This window comes from Hyperoodon ampullatus, assembly GCF_949752795.1.
Source record: "Hyperoodon ampullatus genome assembly, chromosome: 14".
In the NCBI taxonomy this organism is placed as follows: domain Eukaryota; kingdom Metazoa; phylum Chordata; class Mammalia; order Artiodactyla; family Ziphiidae; genus Hyperoodon; species Hyperoodon ampullatus.
Window position 1 is genome coordinate 5,890,421 of NC_136927.1, and position 17,675 is coordinate 5,908,095.

The following is a 17,675-nucleotide window of genomic DNA, read 5'->3' on the forward strand; positions in this document are numbered from 1 at the left end:
CGACAGACGATGGAGACCATGTTGCCCTTGCTACCAGGCGAGTCAGAGGCAGGAGGTAAAGTGAGTCAAAATTCTACAGAGCAAAGGGCTTCAGGGCCTAAGCTCTAGTTAATACGTATTTTTGAAGTCAGAATCTTTGGGACTTCCCTGGTGGTCCAGTGATTAAGACTCCGTGCTTCCACCAGAGGGGCACGGGTTCGATCCCCGGTCAGGGAACTAAGATCCTGCATGCTGCATGCGCAAAAACCCGAAAAGTCAGTATCTTTGTAAAATAGCCTGTTCTTTCAGGGCTCACGTGTCTGCACCAACAAGAACCACTCAGGTAACAGCCATTGTGATTCTGAGTAGTTTGCCCAAATCCAATTTCAAATTCAGGTTCTGAGCAAGAAACCCTGGACGCGAAATCCCAAAAGGATGCAGCGCCGGACCTGACCCGCTGCAGCGCCTCCTCCAGCTGGTCCCTCTCCTGGGCCAGCTGCCGTGCGTGGTCCCGCTCCAGCTCCACGGCCCGCTGCAGCCGGTCCCGCAGGCCTTGGACAACCTCCTGCGACTCCTGGTGCAGCGTCACCAGCTCAGCCTTCTGACCCTGCAGCATGCCAACCTCGAGCTTGAAGGCCCGCTCCAGCTCCTTTCTCTCCTCCGCAAAGGCCCTTTTCATCACCTCCATCTCCCTTTCATAGTAATTCACCTGGGAAAAGAAGCGTGAGCGATGTCAGCCAGGGGCCCCCAAACATGACCTGCCTGACGATACAAGGCTGCCCGGCACAGCGTCCAAAGAGCGGGGGGCCCAGCCTCAACAGGGTGCTGGGGCCTGTGAAAGGCTCCCCAGGGCCCGTGTGGCCGCCTGCTCTGTCACGTCCCGTAACCTTCACTGAGGCCTAGGGGGCAGGCCTGGCAGGCACAGAAAGGCTGCTGGGGGCCGAGCTGGGCTGGGTGCCTGGCAGCAGCAGCAGGAGGGCAGAGGGGGGACAATGCCTACCGCGAGGCCGCAGTGGCTCTGAACCCCCTGGAGACCTGGCGGGCAAGGCCACAGCAGGGGCCCAGGGGCAGGACCGCAAGGAAGAGGTGGCCCCGCCTCGCTGGCAGTGACACCTGACGAGACGTGGGTACCGTCCCTCAACAAAACCCACCACAGTTGGGTCACGGAGCTGGAGACATGTTCACCCAAGAAGACAGGCCTGGCCAGGGTGGCCCGGGAGCCCCCCACGCAGGGCAGTCCCAGGGTGCTTCAGCTGGAACAGAGTTGGGAGCTGTGCCTCCCCAGCACAGAGCAAGCAGGGAGGTCTGGCCTCAGCGCAGCCCTCGTGACGCTGGGATACCACAACCCTCCCATTAGTAGTTATACCTTCTGTCCTGCCTGCTTCCAAAGCCGGTGTGAGGCACAACATCAATGTCATGCACAGTTCCCTGCAAACCTCCGTCCCCGAGCGCGCTCACTATGGGGCAGACGTGTGCGCAGAATCGTCCCAGCAGCAGGAAGCTCCCTGACCGCTCCGGCCTCCCTCAGCCCCCCTGACCTTGGTCTCCAGCTGGATCTCGAGGTCTTCGTAACGTTCCTTCACCTGCTCCAACATTATCTCCGTCTCTATACTCACTGGGATGGAATCACCCACAAACGTGACAATGCCTGCAACAAGAGGACACTTCCGTTTATGTCTTGCCCAGGACGCTGCGGGGTCTGATCCAACCTCCAAGCCGACATCTGGGCAAAGCACGGCCTTCTGTGGGCACTTTCTGCAAGAGGAATGTGATGCTGGCAGTAAGAGGACGTGGGCCATGGACCGTCCGCTGCGCCGAGTTCTCAAAGCTGGCATCTTTACAAATTTCGAGTCTTTGCCAGAACACAGATCACTCAGAGGTATGAATGGCGAGGAGGCTCCCTGCAGATTTGTCAGGTCCTTGAATTCCCTGAAAGATGCCACATGGGGTACATGTCCTGCCCCCTTGACTGTGGCAGGCACACACAGGGATGGGGACAATGGGAAAAAGTGACCACCGCACAGACGGTGCTTTAGGATGAGCCATGACGAAGCTCTGTCTTCATTCCTTATTTCGGCTTCCTCCTTTTCTCAGAGGCCCTCCCTACTTTCTATTACGTCACACAAATCATGGTGGGGGGGTCTCAACAAAAAAGTCAGGCAAACGAAGCACTTGTGGAAGCTCTGACAGATCGTAGGAAGAGGGTGTGAGCTACACCTGGTCCAGAAGATCCTCCCCACCGGCAACATCACCCGTCCTTACAGCTCGTCCCCAAAGGGCGCCTATGAACCCACAAGCGCGGCCAGCCCTCCTGGGCCCAGGGGTCCCCCACATTGTGCGTGTTGGGGGGCACACCCAGGGCTTGACTCAGAATGTGGGTGTGACCGCCGCTGCTGGTCCACGGGCCAGAAAGTGAAGGGAGCAGACACACCCTGACCTCTTGCCCCAATTGTTTTCCACAAAAAAGAGTGACAGGCTCAATGACCTCCTGAGAGAACTCAGAGTAAGTATCTCAGGAAAGAGAGCATCCCGTTGCCCTGACAACTGGAAGCCGCCACCTGGGTCTGGCCAAGTGGCCCCCGTCAGGAGTGACCCCAGCTGGATGCACTGCCGGCCCCGACCCCACGACCCGCACGGCCCCGGCCACCACAACCCTGCTGTCCTGACTGTCCCCTCCTCCTCTGAAGGGGCCGACAGAACCTCTACGGTCAGACGAGGGGGGAAAGTGTAAGAGAAAATGCTCCAGCTGGGAGAGCGCTCTGGTTGTATCAATGCCAACACGAAGCTTGCGGCTGCCTTCGGTGCCACACCTCAGAGACTTCTGGACACGGCACCCTGGGCACAGACCCCGTCTCCCCACTCCCTGTGTTACGGATCGTGGCTCTCAACAAGGGTCACATGCTCTGTGCAGCTCAGTCTCCTCCAGGGACAGAGGAGGTGACAATAACCCCCTTCCCCGTGGCCACACTGGCACCAGACACTCATCTGGGGATCAGATGATACCAGTGCACCAGCCACATGCCAACACCTCCTGGCTGAGGGCAGCAGGGCTGTGGGTCTCGGCAGCCATCAGCTCCACTAATGCAGCTGCAGGTGAGGGGCTCCCTCCGGGCCCAGGTGCACAGCAGACCCCACTCGGTTTCCCTTGGAGGCTCCCATGTTGACTTTCCTGTTTTAAGTAACAGCTTTAGGACAATACGGGAGCCCAATGCTCTCAGGGTTACGGATGAGAGCGACATGTCCTCTGGGGCTGCGCCTGCGTGACATGTGTCCACAGAGGCGGTTGGGCTGCTGGGCTGGGGCTGTCTCGGTGGTTCCCACAGCAGCAAGGGGCGTGGAGCCTGGAGCATGTGAACCTGTAGTGCCCACCCCGCCCAGCTGCCAGGGAGGGCGCAAGCAGCCAAACCCCGTCCTCCTCAAGGACAGCTGTGGCCTCAGAACCTCCAGCCCAGTCTCTAGAAGGAGCCAAGAACATTAACCCCTCGGTGCTTGCAGCCTGTCGAGACCTCCCGGCTGGGAGGCAGGAGCCTGGATTTTCCGAGTGACGCCTTTGGCATTGGCTCTGCACGCAGCAGGTGGAAGGGCCCTTCCCAGGCGCCACGGCCCCCCTCCATCTCAGACCCCTTCCACAGCGGCCCGCCGGCCTCGGTCCACACAGTTTAGCACCTGCCTTGTATGAGCCATCACAGACCCGAGACCAGCCTGTCCCCTGTCCCCCCAGCCTCCTCTCTCCTCCCCTCCCCCAGAGGACCGTCTGTGTGGAGCATCTCCTTTGATCACCAACTCCACCCACCTCCCCGGGACCCAGGAGGCTCCCTGGGACATGCCTGCCCTGAGGTCATGGCAAGGTCCTCATAACCTTCACCACTTCTACCCAAATGGTAGAACCCTCATCCTCCTCCATCTCCCTTGGGGCTCTGGGGATTGCACAGACCCCTGGCCTCAGGTAGGCCCTTTCTCCCACATAAGAGGTCAGAAGGGCTTGTGACCACCTGTGCAGCTGGCCAGCCCCACGCCCCCCGTCACGCCCCCCCTGGGAAGGAGCACACGACCCACCACCTCAGAACACGGGGCTCCTACCTGCCGGGCCATGTCCCGGGGGCAGCTGGCCGTGCCGACTCGGGGGCAGCTGTGCCCGCAGGCCTTCCAGTGCGGCCTGCAGCTCGTCGTTGCAGTCCTGCAGGTCCTGTGGGCAGAGCCAGACCGTTCCTCCAGCCGCTGTGGCCACTGGGCCCAGGAGTCAGCCCCCAGCTCAGCAGGGCGGACGGGGCACCGAAGCTGCACCCAGGCACCTAACTGCTCCGTGAGCAACACAGGAGCAGGGGTCATTTCCCGACATCTTATGCCTGGCACCACCTTCCATCACGGGATACAAGAAAGGGACTCAGGGGAAAAAAGTGCAGTGAAAGTGAGAAATGGAGAAAATATAGAGAAACCACAGGTGGTTGGGTAAGCACGCACATAAGGGGAAGAGGGCACTTGGGGGCGTGAAGGCTTAAGAGGAATTGTCTCTGGGAATTCCCTGGCGGTCCAGCGGTTAGGACTCGGCGCTCTCACTGCCGGGGCCCAGGTTCGATCCCTGGTCGGGGAACTAAGATCCCACAAGCTACACAGAGCAGAGGAAAAAAAAAAAAAGAGGAAGGGTCTCGTTTGTGACAAGCGTAATTTGTCCCCCCACGAATGAAATAAACCTGAACAAGCACATTTGGTTACCTGACTTTCAAAAGGCCAGAAAGGGTAGCGTTCACATCCCACCTTCCCAGGTGGCCCCAGAGCCGGCACCACGGCAACATGGCTTTGGGTCCACGTACTCTTCCCCCCAACCCCGGGTGGGCTGTGGCTGCCCCACCTGGAGGATGGCATGTGTGATGCAGTTTCCACCCAGCTTCTCCTCCCGGGAAACTGGCTCTGGAGGAAGCCAGACCAGCCAAGACCATGGCACGCCCTCAAGGCCCCACCTCCCTCCCTGATTTTTTTTCTTTTTTTTTTTTTTTTTGGCCGCACCCCATGGCATGCAGGATCTTAGTTCCCCGACCAGGGACTGAACCCCTGCCCCCTGCATTGAGAGCGCAGAGTCCTAACCACTGGACTGCCAGGGAAGTCCGCTCCTCTCTGATTTTTTAATTTATTTGAGTTTCTTCTCCAGGCAGCTCTTGTCAAATAAACCTCATCTTCCTGAACTCCCCGGGGGCCAGTGCCTGGCTTGTCTCTGCATCCGCCCTTGGAGAAGGAGCCTTTCATCAGCAGTTCTAGGCCGTGTGGGAGAAGGGAAAGGCCCTGCAGATCTCAGAAGCAGCACAGATTTACTAGGGTCACTGTACCTCCTTCAGAAACTCCTGGGCAAATACACAGTTTCCCCACAGAGGGAGCAGCTCCTTCCTGGGGGAAAGGGCAGGCCCGGGATGTGAGAGCCGCGGGGTAGACCTGCGGGGCGGCAGGTGTGGGCACCCCCGGCCCCTCTATCCCACAATGTCGCCACGCCAGCTACTGAGAATGTCAGGTGTGGTCAGTCTGGATTGAGGTGTGTGTAGCATAAACTCTACACCGATCTTAAACACCAGATTCCCAAAAAGGGATGTGAAATATCTCATTTAAAATGTGTTTAGGGCTTCCCTGGTGGCGCAGTGGTTGAGAGTCCGCCTGCCAATGCAGGGGACACGGGTTCGCGCCCCGGTCCGGGAAGATCCCACGTGCCACGGAGTGGCTGGGCCCGTGAGCCATGGCCGCTGAGCCTGTGCGTCCGGAGCCTGTGCTCCGCAACGGTAGAGGCCACAGCAGTGGGAGGCCCATGTACCGAAAAAAAAAAAAAAAAAAAGTGTTTATATTGATTATATGTTGAAATAATGACATTGTGGATGTAATACAGGAAATAAAATGTAATTAAAATGATTAATGTCACCTATTTCTTTTTACCTTTTTTAATGTGACGACTGGAAAACTTGAAATTACACATGTGACTGGTATTTTCACTGACAGTGCTGAGCTGCCAGGAAACACTGACAGAATCATTTCTACCCAATGTCCTCCCCTCTCGGTGGTTCTTTCTGTCCCTCAGATGGGTATTTGGTTTTTTTTTTTTACGGTACGCGGGCCTCAGAGCCGCTCCGCAGCATGTGGGATCTTCCTGGACCGGGACACGAACCCATGTCCCCTGCATCAGCAGGCGGACTCTCAACCACTGCGCCACCAGGGAAGCCCATCAGATGGGTATTTTAAGAGCATATGCACGTCCCACAAATTCAGCAGTGCCAGAAAACAGGTCCTTAGGTGCCACGCTGGGCACAGACTTCTCTGCTCTCAGGTACCACTGTCGGTTCTAACCAATGAGGATGACATGTGCCGTCCTGGGTCCCAGCCGGTCTACACAGCAGGTGTCCCAGGGCTGGGAGCCAGGGTGCCTGTTTTCATGTGGGCTGCATGTGAATTTGGGGGTGCCTGTGGATGCCCAGGGTAGTCACAGGGTCATAGGGTGTTACTGTGCTAGCCAGGAAAGGCAGCAGGTCCACTGCACACACTGTAGCGCTAAGGCTCTGAGGGCTCTGGACCTGTTGAGGCTTCTCTTCTCGTTAGTGGGAGAAGCGAGCTCAGCAAGGAAGCAGGGGAGGGTGGGATTTCAACAGCAGCTTGGAAAGCATCGAAAGCATCGGAGAGGAAGGCGGAGGCGGCAGACCAGCTGGGGAGCCGGGCTGTGCTGAGTCAGCACACACAGAGGGGCTGACCACCCAGGCACAGCCAGTGGGGGGGACGTCTGTCAGGGCTGGTGCGTGTCTCAGTCCATCCGGGCTATTGTAACAAAATTCCACAGATGGAGAGTTTATAAACAACAGAAATTTGCTTCTCACAATTCTGGAGGCTAGAAGTCCATGACTGAGGTGCCTGCAGATTCAGTGTCTGGTGGGAGCTTCCCGGTTCATAGATGGCCGTCTGTTCCCATGTCCTCACTTGGTGGAAGGGATGGGGGAGCTCCCTGGGGTCCCTTTATAAGGGCACTAATCCCCTTCATGGAGCTCCACCCTCATGACCTAACTGCCTCCCAAAGGTCCCACCTTTGAACACCACCACACTGAGGGAACAGGCTTCAACATATGGATTTATGGGGAAACACACATTCAGGATGTAACAGGGTAGAAATGGGTAAAGAGAAAATCTGTATCTGGCACTTCTGACCAAGGACAAGCTACTCCATTATGGTGTCCACCCGAGGGTGCAGTGAAAATATGAAACCACAGAGAACCCCTAAGGAGGAAGCGATTAACATTTTACACTTCCCCCAACTGTTTTAAATCTTTTTTTTTTTTTTTGGCTGCGCCTCGTGGCATGTGGATGGTAGTTCCCCAACCAGGGATGGAACCCATGCCCCCTGCATTGGAAGTGTGGAGTCTTAATCACCAGACCACCAGGGAAGTCCTTACACTCCCCTTTACCAAAGTCAGCCTTGCCCCAGAAAACTGAGGCTGACAGCTGAAAGAAAGAAGGAAAGAAAGAAAGAAAAAAAAAAGCTAAGACAATAGTTGAACAGGAAGGGAACTCAGCAACAAGGGAAAACATGGTTTCTGTGCTAGCAAATATCCTGCTTACAAGCACGGGGAAATGTCAAACAGTGACTTTGGAAAGATAGGTGACACACAGCAGGGAGGTTCAAGGTGTCTCTACTCTGGAGACTGAGGATAAGAAACACCCTAGGCCCGAGGGAGCGCCCCCAGGAGGCTGAGCACACGCAGCACGCAGATCTTGGTCTCTAAAGCCATTCTCTCCAGTTAGGAGCCAGGACTCATTGGAGAAATAGCTGATTCCAGCACAAGGGCAGGGGAAGCATAAGATGAGTCTGGAGCATCTCACTGTGCTAGAAAGTATGGAACAACTTAACAAAACAAAACATGACAGTGACAAGTCACAAGGTCATGGCTGCCGGCCGGAAGACACTCCCACTGGCCAAATCTCACATGACTTGAGCACCAAAGTAATTCGACATAGTAACGAATTATCAATACAAACCACTGATGAGAATGGCGATTCCTGAGCCCATACCAACCAGACACACAGATAGATAGATAGGACTTCTCTGCCTGACGGCAGATGCCAAGTGCCAACCGACAGATGTGGAGTGGATGATGGAAAACCATCCTTGTGCAACAACCACTGGGGCAAAGACGGGAGTTGGCAGGAATCACTAACTGATACTAAATCCAGTGAAACTTCTGATGAAGAGCAGGACATTTGCATGGTCTTAAAGTGTCACCCCACACTGTGACCAGGTGATCAAAATTAACGTCGCCTACACTGTACAGCTGAGAAGGCATAACCTCAATTTAATCCAAAGGAAGTATCACGAAAACACAAAATGAGAATGTTTCTATTGAAAAGGAAGGAGAGACTGTATTCTTCAAAAATATCCACGTGGAGGACAAAGAAAGGCTGTGGGAATGTGCTACAGACAATGTGTCTCCCCAAATTCATATGTTAAATCGTGATCCCCAGTGTGATGGTATTTGGAGGTGAGGCTTTTGGGAGGAGATCAGGTCAGGAGGATGGAGCCCCATGACGGGGTTTGTGCTCTAATAAAACAGCCCCCAGAGGGCTTCCCTGGTAGCGCAGTGGTTGAGAGTCCGCCTGCCGATGCAAGGGACACGGGTTCATGCCCCGGTCTGGGAGGATCCCACATGCCGCGGAGCGGCTGGGCCCGTGAGCCATGGTCGCTGAGCCTGCGCGTCCGGAGCCTGTGCTCCGCAACGGGAGAGGCCACAACAGTGAGAGGCCCGCGTACCGCAAAAAAACAAAAACAAACAAACAAAAAAAACAGCCCCCAGAGAACTCCCTCGCCCCTTCACAGAAGGACACAGTGAGAAGACAGCCGGCCACCTGCAACCCAGAACAGAGGCCTCACCAGACACCGAATCTGTCAGCACCTTGGTCTCAGACCTACCAGCCTCCAGAACAAAGGGACTAAATCTCCGTGGCTTATAAGCTCCCCAGTCTATGGTATCTTTGTTACAGCCACCTGAATGGACTAAGAATGTTCCAGATTAGAGGACATCAGACTCTGGCCCTGGTCCTAGACTGGGTCCTGCACTGGAGGAAGATGCTCTAAAGAACATTGTTAGGGGAATTCCCTGGCAGTCCAGTGGTTAGGTCTCCAAGCTTCCACTGCTGGGGACCCAAGTTTGATCCCTGGCCAGGGAACTATGATCCCACAAGCCAAGCAGCACAGCTAAAAAAAAACAAAGAACATTGTTAGGTTGACTAACAAAACTGAAACACAACAAGCAGGTTAAAGGACTGTATTGGTGGAAATTGTGAAGTTACTAAGTATCTACAGCTACCTAGGAGGTGTTGGGAAGCTGGCTCTCTAGGAAGAAAAGCCCAGCTTTGTAGCTTCTGCACATTTCTTGGTATAAATAACTCCCCCATCAAAGGTTTAACAAGAAGCCAGCAAAGTTCCTGAACATGTAACATCAACGTTGGGCACCTGAACAGCACTGCGAGGCTGAAGGGTCAGCCTGCTCTCAGGAAGTGCATGGACCAGTTCGGGGTGCAGGGTCATGATCGCCTGACCCACCTCCAATGTACACGTTCACGTCCACATGCGCACGGTGAAACGTACACAGCAGGTGGACTGGGGCAGAGGCATCCAGGTGTTCCCCAGGCTAGTTTCACTTTTGTAACTTCATGTATTAGAAATTACTTCCAAATAAAACACTTTTTGAATGCTCTGTTAGTTTGAAACAGCCAAAAATATCCCCCAAAATAGAGAGGGCAAATTTCTAAATAAGTAGCTTAGCACTAAAATGTAAAACATTTCTGCTGATATTTGAAAAAGTAAAATTTTGAGAACCAAAAGTGAAATCAGCAGCAGCAGTTAAGTGACAGAGTCATGTGAAAAAATGAAGGCAGTTACATTTGTTTGAAAAAATTCAGGTGCACTAAAGCAATGTATTCATTGATGGTTAGTTACAGGTGCTCAAAGTGAGAGAGAAAACACAGCAGGAAAGAGAGTTCCTTTCAGAAAGTCAAGCGGCACATTCCAGCTGCACCACATCCCCCAACCACAAACCACACACACCACTCGGGCACCCAAGGAGGGTAAGAGCTGACCACACGCAGGCGCACCCGGGATTCAGGATGTGGAGGGCAGGAGGTAAGGGTCACGTCACACTGCAGACCAGCACAGGCTCACCTTTATCCTCTGGTGTGGCCAAAGCATCGTGTGCAGAAAGACAGTTCTTAACATTAATTGGGAGGGAAATATTGAGAGGCAAATGGATACTAGACCCCTAACTCCAAACAATAATGTTCTATCTGCTGGAGTCCTCGGTAATCTCCAGAGAGTAACTGGTTATGATCTGTTTCCCCAGCACTGACATTGTTTACCACCTACGCCCTCTTCTGCATAGCAGCAGCGCCAGCCGAGTGGGCTCATGTTGGTAGATTTGGCCCAGGAAATGCAAACACTCAACCACGGGAGACAAGATGAAGCCCTACATGGTGTCCGGACACACAGAGGGGGCCTTAGGACAGGGGCCGTGTCACCACCTGGGCAGCCCGTGTGGGGCTGGGCACACACGCTGAGCAGGCAAGTCCCACCCGTCTCCTTTCAGAACATGCGGCTCGGAGGACCCCACTGGCAGAAGGCAGGCCGAGATCAGAGGCTCTGCCTGCTCTACTCATATAGGGATGCTCCTGTGGACCCGGGCTGGACCATCCTCCACGTGGAGGCCAGGGGGTGGGAGGGATCACCCGGGTCTGAGCGGACAGACCCTGACGACCCCGCGGGTAGGGGGGCCACATACCCGGCACTTGAGCTTGTACTCGTTCAGGACCTCTGAGAACCGCTCCTCCTGGGCCAGGGGCTCCGTGCTCTGTGGCTCCAGCTGAAAGCCAGATGCAGGCAGGAAAATGAGGGCCGGGACCTCAGGCCAGGTAGAGGGTGTGTTGTCACCCCCAGCCGCTGTCCCCACCAGGCTTATTAGCATCTGCAGGTACAGCTGCCCATCCCTCCTCTTCCTCCCCTCCCCTTGTCTAAAAGGTCTCAGGGCAGAAGGGTGTTTGGAATTTATGGAAGGCGGCCATGCTCCCACCTGGAGCCTGGGCTGCCTTCCTGCCTTGGCCACCTGGGAGGCCCCCTGCCTGGACCCTGCACCTCCCCTCCCCTCCTCCTCTGAAGGTGATGGTAAGGGCCAGCTGGGGTGCCTCTAACCTCTCCTCCGTGCCCCCCACCACCAAGACCCTGTCACTGGGGTCTGTGCAGAGGGTGCTGACTGCTCCAGGCTTTGTCACTAAAAGGCCAACGTGCAGGGCATCACCCGGGCGTCACCAGCACCCCTGCACTGCATGAAGGGAGGAAAACACAGGGAAAGTCGCCGTGATAATTTTCTCTCCATTACAGAATTTTAGTAGAAAAAACCTAAATTCCATCGCCTGTGTATTCTTCGTCAAGACCCTGATGGCCTTTACCCAGCGCCCACGGGCGCCTCTCTGGAGACTCAGAATCAGCAACAGGACCCACCTTGTCCCTCAACACAAACTCCAGATCATTCTGCAGCTTCAGGACCAGCTTCTCCGACTCTGCGAGCTTCTCCACGACTTCAATCATCTCCTTCTGCAGTCGACTGTTCTCCTACGAGACACAGGCCAGCGGTTGGCCGGCTTTGGGGGCGGAGGAGGGAGCTGTGTGGCAGGGCTGCCCCCTCGGAGCGAGAGGCACGGCTATGAGCAGGGAAGGTGGACCCCACGGAGCCCTTGGGGATACTCCCCCTTTCCCATTGCCTCGACTTCTCCCACCCACCCAAGCTCTCGGGCAACCCTTCCCGAGCCGTCTTCTAAAAAACAAATTGAAAGCTGTACCACGACGGCCCAGGTGTCCACCAGGAGGAAGGCAATGTCCTCAGACACGGGAACCGACAAGAAGGCATGCCCAGCCTCTCCTCCAGGGGGCCGGAGGCAAGAGACGCACGGCAGGTGCAGACAGAACCCGCAGCCCCAAGTTAGGGAAGGAGGAGGAAGGGGGGCCGGGGACACCTCACTGGAAGCCAGCGCAGGGTGGGTGCCGGTCGTGGGGCGCTCTCCACAGCCCAGAAGACTGCGTCTGCTCCAGGGCTGGGGGCGCAGGCTGATGCTTTTGTCTTTTGCTGACCCCACTGGTGCTGTGGTCCCAGGGGTGCAGCAGAGGTGGCTGCAGCCACTGACCCAGAGGCCCTTGGGTCCCCATCCTGCTGCCCACACAGCTGGAGATGAGGGACCATGTGTCTCCCAGAAAAGCCAGGACTCTTCCTGCTTTGGCTGAGAAATGGGCTCTTTCCATGGCTGCAGGAAATGTTTAGTGTAAAACCCCCAGCCCCACGGGGAGGGTTTAATCCTGGACCAGGAAGGTGTGGGTGTAGAGGATGGACCCTTAGGCAACCTCGCCTCCGTCTTTTTGAGAGGGAGGCCCTGGGGAGGCACCCCTCCGCCCCCCCAAACACCCCTACCTTCAGGGCCAGGCTCAGCTTCTGGCGGAGGCTGGCCTCCTCGGCCCGAAGGCGCTGCAGGTCCTCCTCCAGCGCAGCCCTCTGCCGCCGGGCCTGCTCCCAGAACAGCTCGCGCTCCACCTCCACCTCGGACCGCAGGAGACTCAGCCTCCCCCTGTACCCCTGCTCCAGGCGTCTGCAAGGCACATGGCACGTGGTTCGCTGGGCTCCTGAGGGGCGCCACCTGGGCCTCTCCCGCCCCGGGGTCTCTCGCCAGAGCACTCGGCCACAGCGTCTGGGACTCGTTTGTCCCCCCGGCAGATGAGAGAGCTGCAGATGCTGTGCCATTGAAGGATGCGGGGCCTCCTTAAACCCCTCCTCGGGGCTGGTGGAGGTGACCCCACACAGACAAGGTAAGCCAGTGGGTCCCTTGGCCTCTGGGGTGAGCTAGCGGTTGACCTCTGGGTAGGTCTCTGACACTCCTCGGCCATTCAACCTCCTCCACATCATCAAAAAATGAATCAATAAATAAAAGCAGCACCAAAGCCTTCGGTGACCAAATGCGCACAGAAGCCAGCCCCTGTCACGAGGACACAGGCATCAGAAAACCAGTACGTGGCGAATCCCAAAGCAGCCAGGGAAAGGTGCGGAGGCCCTTCCCCTCAGACGCTGCAGTGATCTTTTGCAATAACCATTTCTTTGTGTTTTTTTTTTGGCTGCACCTTGCAGCATGCAGGACTTCAGTTCCCCAACCAGGGATCGAACCTGTGCCCACTGCAGTGGAAGCACGGAGTCTTAACCACTGGACCGCCAGGGAAGTCCCCGCAATAACCATTTCTATCAGCAGGGAAAACAGTGCTAGATCTTAGCTTTATCGCTAAAACAGTTGCTTAACAGGATTCTCAGACCCAGTCTATCTAGATTGAAGATGAATGAAACTCTTCGGCAGAGCTTGGCCACGTCAACGATCGAGCATGAGAAACACTGGGCTCGGCCTCCCTCAGTCTCACCCCAGAGCTTCCAGGAGGGAGCATGAGGGGAAGGAGGGCAGGCATCACTTAGGGAAAAGGTTGGACGAGTGTGATGAATCTAACAGCCCGCAAATCCTGGGGCTAATTTTACAAATACAAATTTGATCATATCACTCCACTCTTTAAAGGGGGAAGGTGCAGTAAAATACGGCAGAACAGACCCACATCACGGGTGCTCTGTGGCCATCAGAAAGTATATGCAACACAACACCATTTTGTAAGTAATGACGTGCACGGAAAAGCGAGGGACTCACAAAAAATGTTAGGAGTGATAACCTCTGTGGACGCAAGACTTTTCCTTTTATTTTTCCTTTTACTTGTATTTTCTTTTATTTATTTATTTATTTATTTATTTATTTATTTATTTATTTATTTATTTATGGCTGCATCGGGTCTTAGTTGCGGTGTGTGGGCTCTTCGTTGCGGCACGAGGGCTTAGTTGCCCTGCGGCACGTGGGATCTTAGTTCCCTGACTAGGGATCGAACCTGCATCCCCTGCATTGGAAGGTGGATTCTTAACCCCTGAACCACTGGGGAAGTCCCTACTTGTATTTTTTAAGTTTTCTACAATGAACATGTATCATTTATTACTTTTGTAATAAAAACAACCTAACACAACCACAAAAACTATTTCTAAAAACGTACCAATGGGGCTTCCCTGGTGGCGCAGTGGTTGAGAGTCCGCCTGCCGATGCAGGGGACATGGGTTCGTGCCCCGGTCCGGGAAGATCCCACATGCTGTGCAGCGGCTGGGCCCGTGAGCCATGGCCGCTGAGCCTGCGCGTCCGGAGCCTGTGCTCCGCAACGGGAGAGGCCACAACAGTGAGAGGCCCGCGTACCGCAAAAAAACAAAAACAAAAACAATGTTGCCCCACTGCTCACTGGGCAAAATCCAAACACTTGCGTGGCCCTCAAGGCTTCGTGTGTTCCCCCACCAGATTCTTGGACTGAGATATGGCCTTCGAGTCTCTGGTTCTCCGACCCAGAGCGAACTTCCCTGAGTCCCTTCTGGGCGGTTGGGAGAGTCAGGCCGACCGGGCTGAGACCAGCACAAATCAGTTCTCAGCTCCGTGACAGATCGTCTAAAATCGTCCACACATAAGTTTGTGGGCGCTGGGGAGGGGGGCAGCACAGGCCACAGAGGAAGGACGTGTGCGGGTCAGGCTGCTCCAGACCAGGGAACCCCAAGGACCCCGCGTCCCCAGGCCTCGCCTCAGGACACAGCCCCACGTCCACCCACGTCAGGGATGCAGCAGAGCGCAGCCGCAGTAAAGAGCCACCGGGAGGCGGGTGGTGACTCAGGAGAGGTGGAAAGCCTTTCAAAAAGGTCAGAAATTCTTTCCTCTGGTTTGTCCACCACCATCCCGGCCAGCTCACCATGAGTCTGCTCAGGCCACCCGATGGGCGATGCCCGGTGTGCGGTTTTGGGCCCCGGGCTCCCTCCTGCGGAGCCAACAGGCTGCAAAGCCATTCCCTGGTCCTCTCAAAACGTCCGCCCATCTCGCTGATCACAGGCACGGACAGAAGGCTCGGCTTGAGTGGGACAGACCCCGACAGATGGAGCGGAGAGGGAGGCCCGCAGAGCACTTTTCCCTGCAGACGCTCGTCACAGGCACTCGGCCAGACACCACGCTCCCAAGCGAAGGGCAAGACTGCTTCTTAAAATGCACCGTCTTCCCTCAAGGAAGGACGTCAGCAGAGTGCTGGGCTCAGGTGAGACAGCAGGGCCTCAGCTGGCGGCCGCCCCGTCCACTGCCCACCCTCGGCCGGGGGCCCCGGGGGGACCTACCTGACCTTCTCCTCTGCGAGCTGCTCCAGGGCAGAGTGGAGGTCGTCCGTCTCCTTCACAAACTCCAGGTGCCTCTGCTCTGCCTTCTCCAGGTCCTGCCTCGCCTTGTCTCGCTCCCTGACCATCTGCTCCACCTGCCCCCTGCGTGAAGGAGGCGGGGTCAAAGGGGACACCGCTCTGGGCCCAGCAAGCCCGTCTGCAGGAACAAACACGGCTGGGCTAACGGCGCCGAGCAGTGGCCAGCGCTGGGCTCTGACCCACCTCCTCCCAGGGCCGTTTCTACAGTTACTGTGCCCAGTTTACAGAAGCACATACAGTGACAGGCCAACTGCCTGGCAAAGGGGTCTCTAGCAGGTTTCTGAACCAGGAGGTCTGAGCCTAGAACGTGCAGCGTGCCACCCCTCCAGATGGCCTCAGGACAGGCAGGAATTTATCTACGCTCCCTCTTGCCTGCAGCTGGGCCTCGGGCCCCAGGGATCCCTAGCACCTAACCTGGGACTGGATGCATAAAGGGGAGAAGGCTGGCCACCCATTATCCTGCCTGGCCACAGCCCTGCCACCTGCAGCCTGGCATCAGAGTGACTGTGCAGGGAGTTGCCCAGAACAGAGGAGATTCCTGTATGTGGCCCTGTCCCTGTCTGGTCACCCTGGGTCCCGCCCAAGGCTCTGTACAAACCATCTCTGGCACCAGCTATTCTGGTGCCCGTTTCTCCCACTGAAGAGGCATCCCTGTCCCAAAGCACAGTCTTTCTCTGGTCCCCTTTGCCGAACTGCCTGACAGAAGGCTCATCTGTTGGTACCTAATGAGATGCAAAGTCTTGAGGATCGAGATTGGGATTTCTGCCAGCCTTTTCTGTAGCTTCAGAAAATCAATAAACACACGAAAACCAATGTTTGTGCCGACCTGCTAAGCAGACAGACGGCCTGAAAAGCCAGCCAAACCCAGAGCCAAACCCAATTAAAATGGTTTGTGTTCTTGGCCCAACTGCCGTGCTGTGCTTTGTGACTGTGTTCGAAGCATCCTTCTTTCTCCTCCTGCCGGGTGCCCGAACCCGGGGGCAAGGAGGCCGGTCTAGCCAGGGGCACCCACACACCCTCCCCATCGGGGCTCTTACTGGCGGAAGCTCAGCTCCTGGCGGTAGCAGGCCAAGGCTGCCTGCTGAGTGGCACCGCCCACCATCATGAGCTCGTTCTCAAGGGCCCAGGCCAGCTCCAAAAGGTTCACCTTCTCGTCCACACTGAAGTCGAGGCTCTGAAAATAGCAAGGCCCATCAGCCAGGCAGGATGAGTGGGTCTCCAGACACTTCCTGGCTCCCTCAGGACAGTCAGGCCCAGACCACGTCGTCCCTGCACCTTCCTTTTCTCTCTGCAAAGTCTCTGCCTCTTGGGTGGAGCCCTTCCCCTGCCCCATCCCCGCTGACGGTCCCCCCATCCCTGTCAACCCCAGTGTCCCCCCATCCCCACTACGGTCCCCCCAACCCTGTCAACCCCAGTGTCCCCCCATCCCCACTACGGTCCCCCCATCCCTGTCAACCCCAGTGTCCCCCCATCCCCACTACGGTCCCCCCAACCCTGTCAACCCCAGTGTCCCCCCATGCCTCGAGGGTGGGCATGACCCAGGCTGGACAGAGTCCCCCTCCCTGGACAAAGTGACAGACACAGAAGGGGGCATGTCCCAAGCAGAGGACTTTGGGGATTGATAGGGAGGCCAGAGAAGGGCTTTTTCCCTGTGAAATCAAGTGTTGTATAAACCACGTGGGCCCTGGGGAGCTGCACAAGGGGACTGAACCTGAGGCCAAGGCCCCCAAGAGGCCAGCAGAGTCCAGACAACACCCGGGGCTGGGACCCCCGAGCCTAAGGTCCTTCCCCGACTGACCACGAAGGTCCCTAACATCCTCCTCCTGCCCAAGCTAGTTTGACTTGGGTTTTTGCCATTTCAGACTCAAAGAATCCTGACTTAAATGTCTCTGAACTATACAAACAGATACAGGAACAGATGGGGGTTCTATTGGTGGACACAGGACCTATCAGAGAGAGATGAGCCACAGCCCAGCATTCCAGAGAGTCACACTCATTCGCCCTCGGGATTCGGAAAAGTACAGTTAAAAGAATGGAAAAATTTTGTTTTATGTATTTTACCATAATAAGAGAGAAAGTAGGACAGGAACGCCCGTCCATCCTGCTGGCTGCCCAGTAAGAACACTTTTGCCACGTCTGCTCTTTCAGCGATAGGTGCGCTTGGCTACAAGGCCCAGACACACGGGCAGGGCAGGCACGTGGCAGGGCCCACGGGGAGGCCCTTCCTTTAACTTATGAGGTGGAGACTTGAATCTCCGTCCTTCCCTACGGCCGCGAGTGCTTCTGGAGAGAAATGACACTCAGCTGAAGCGTGTGCAGCAACTGGGAAGCTGAAGTCCTGACACAAGCGCACAC

General features: G+C 56.1%; 1 protein-coding gene across 1 annotated transcript in view; it reads right to left on the bottom strand.

The window, feature by feature from the left end:
* The window catches only part of NINL (ninein like), a 60,547-nt gene that overhangs the window by 20,656 nt on the left and 22,216 nt on the right, over positions 1-17,675 (bottom strand). Inside the window, exons 8-15 of the mRNA XM_079718958.1 lie at positions 16,358-16,494; positions 15,243-15,383; positions 12,444-12,618; positions 11,483-11,593; positions 10,767-10,847; positions 4,060-4,165; positions 1,518-1,627; positions 429-688 (exon numbers count right to left, since the gene is read on the bottom strand). Of these exons, the coding sequence (XP_079575084.1) occupies positions 429-688; positions 1,518-1,627; positions 4,060-4,165; positions 10,767-10,847; positions 11,483-11,593; positions 12,444-12,618; positions 15,243-15,383; positions 16,358-16,494 (1,121 nt within the window). The remainder of the gene's footprint in view (positions 1-428; positions 689-1,517; positions 1,628-4,059; positions 4,166-10,766; positions 10,848-11,482; positions 11,594-12,443; positions 12,619-15,242; positions 15,384-16,357; positions 16,495-17,675) is intronic.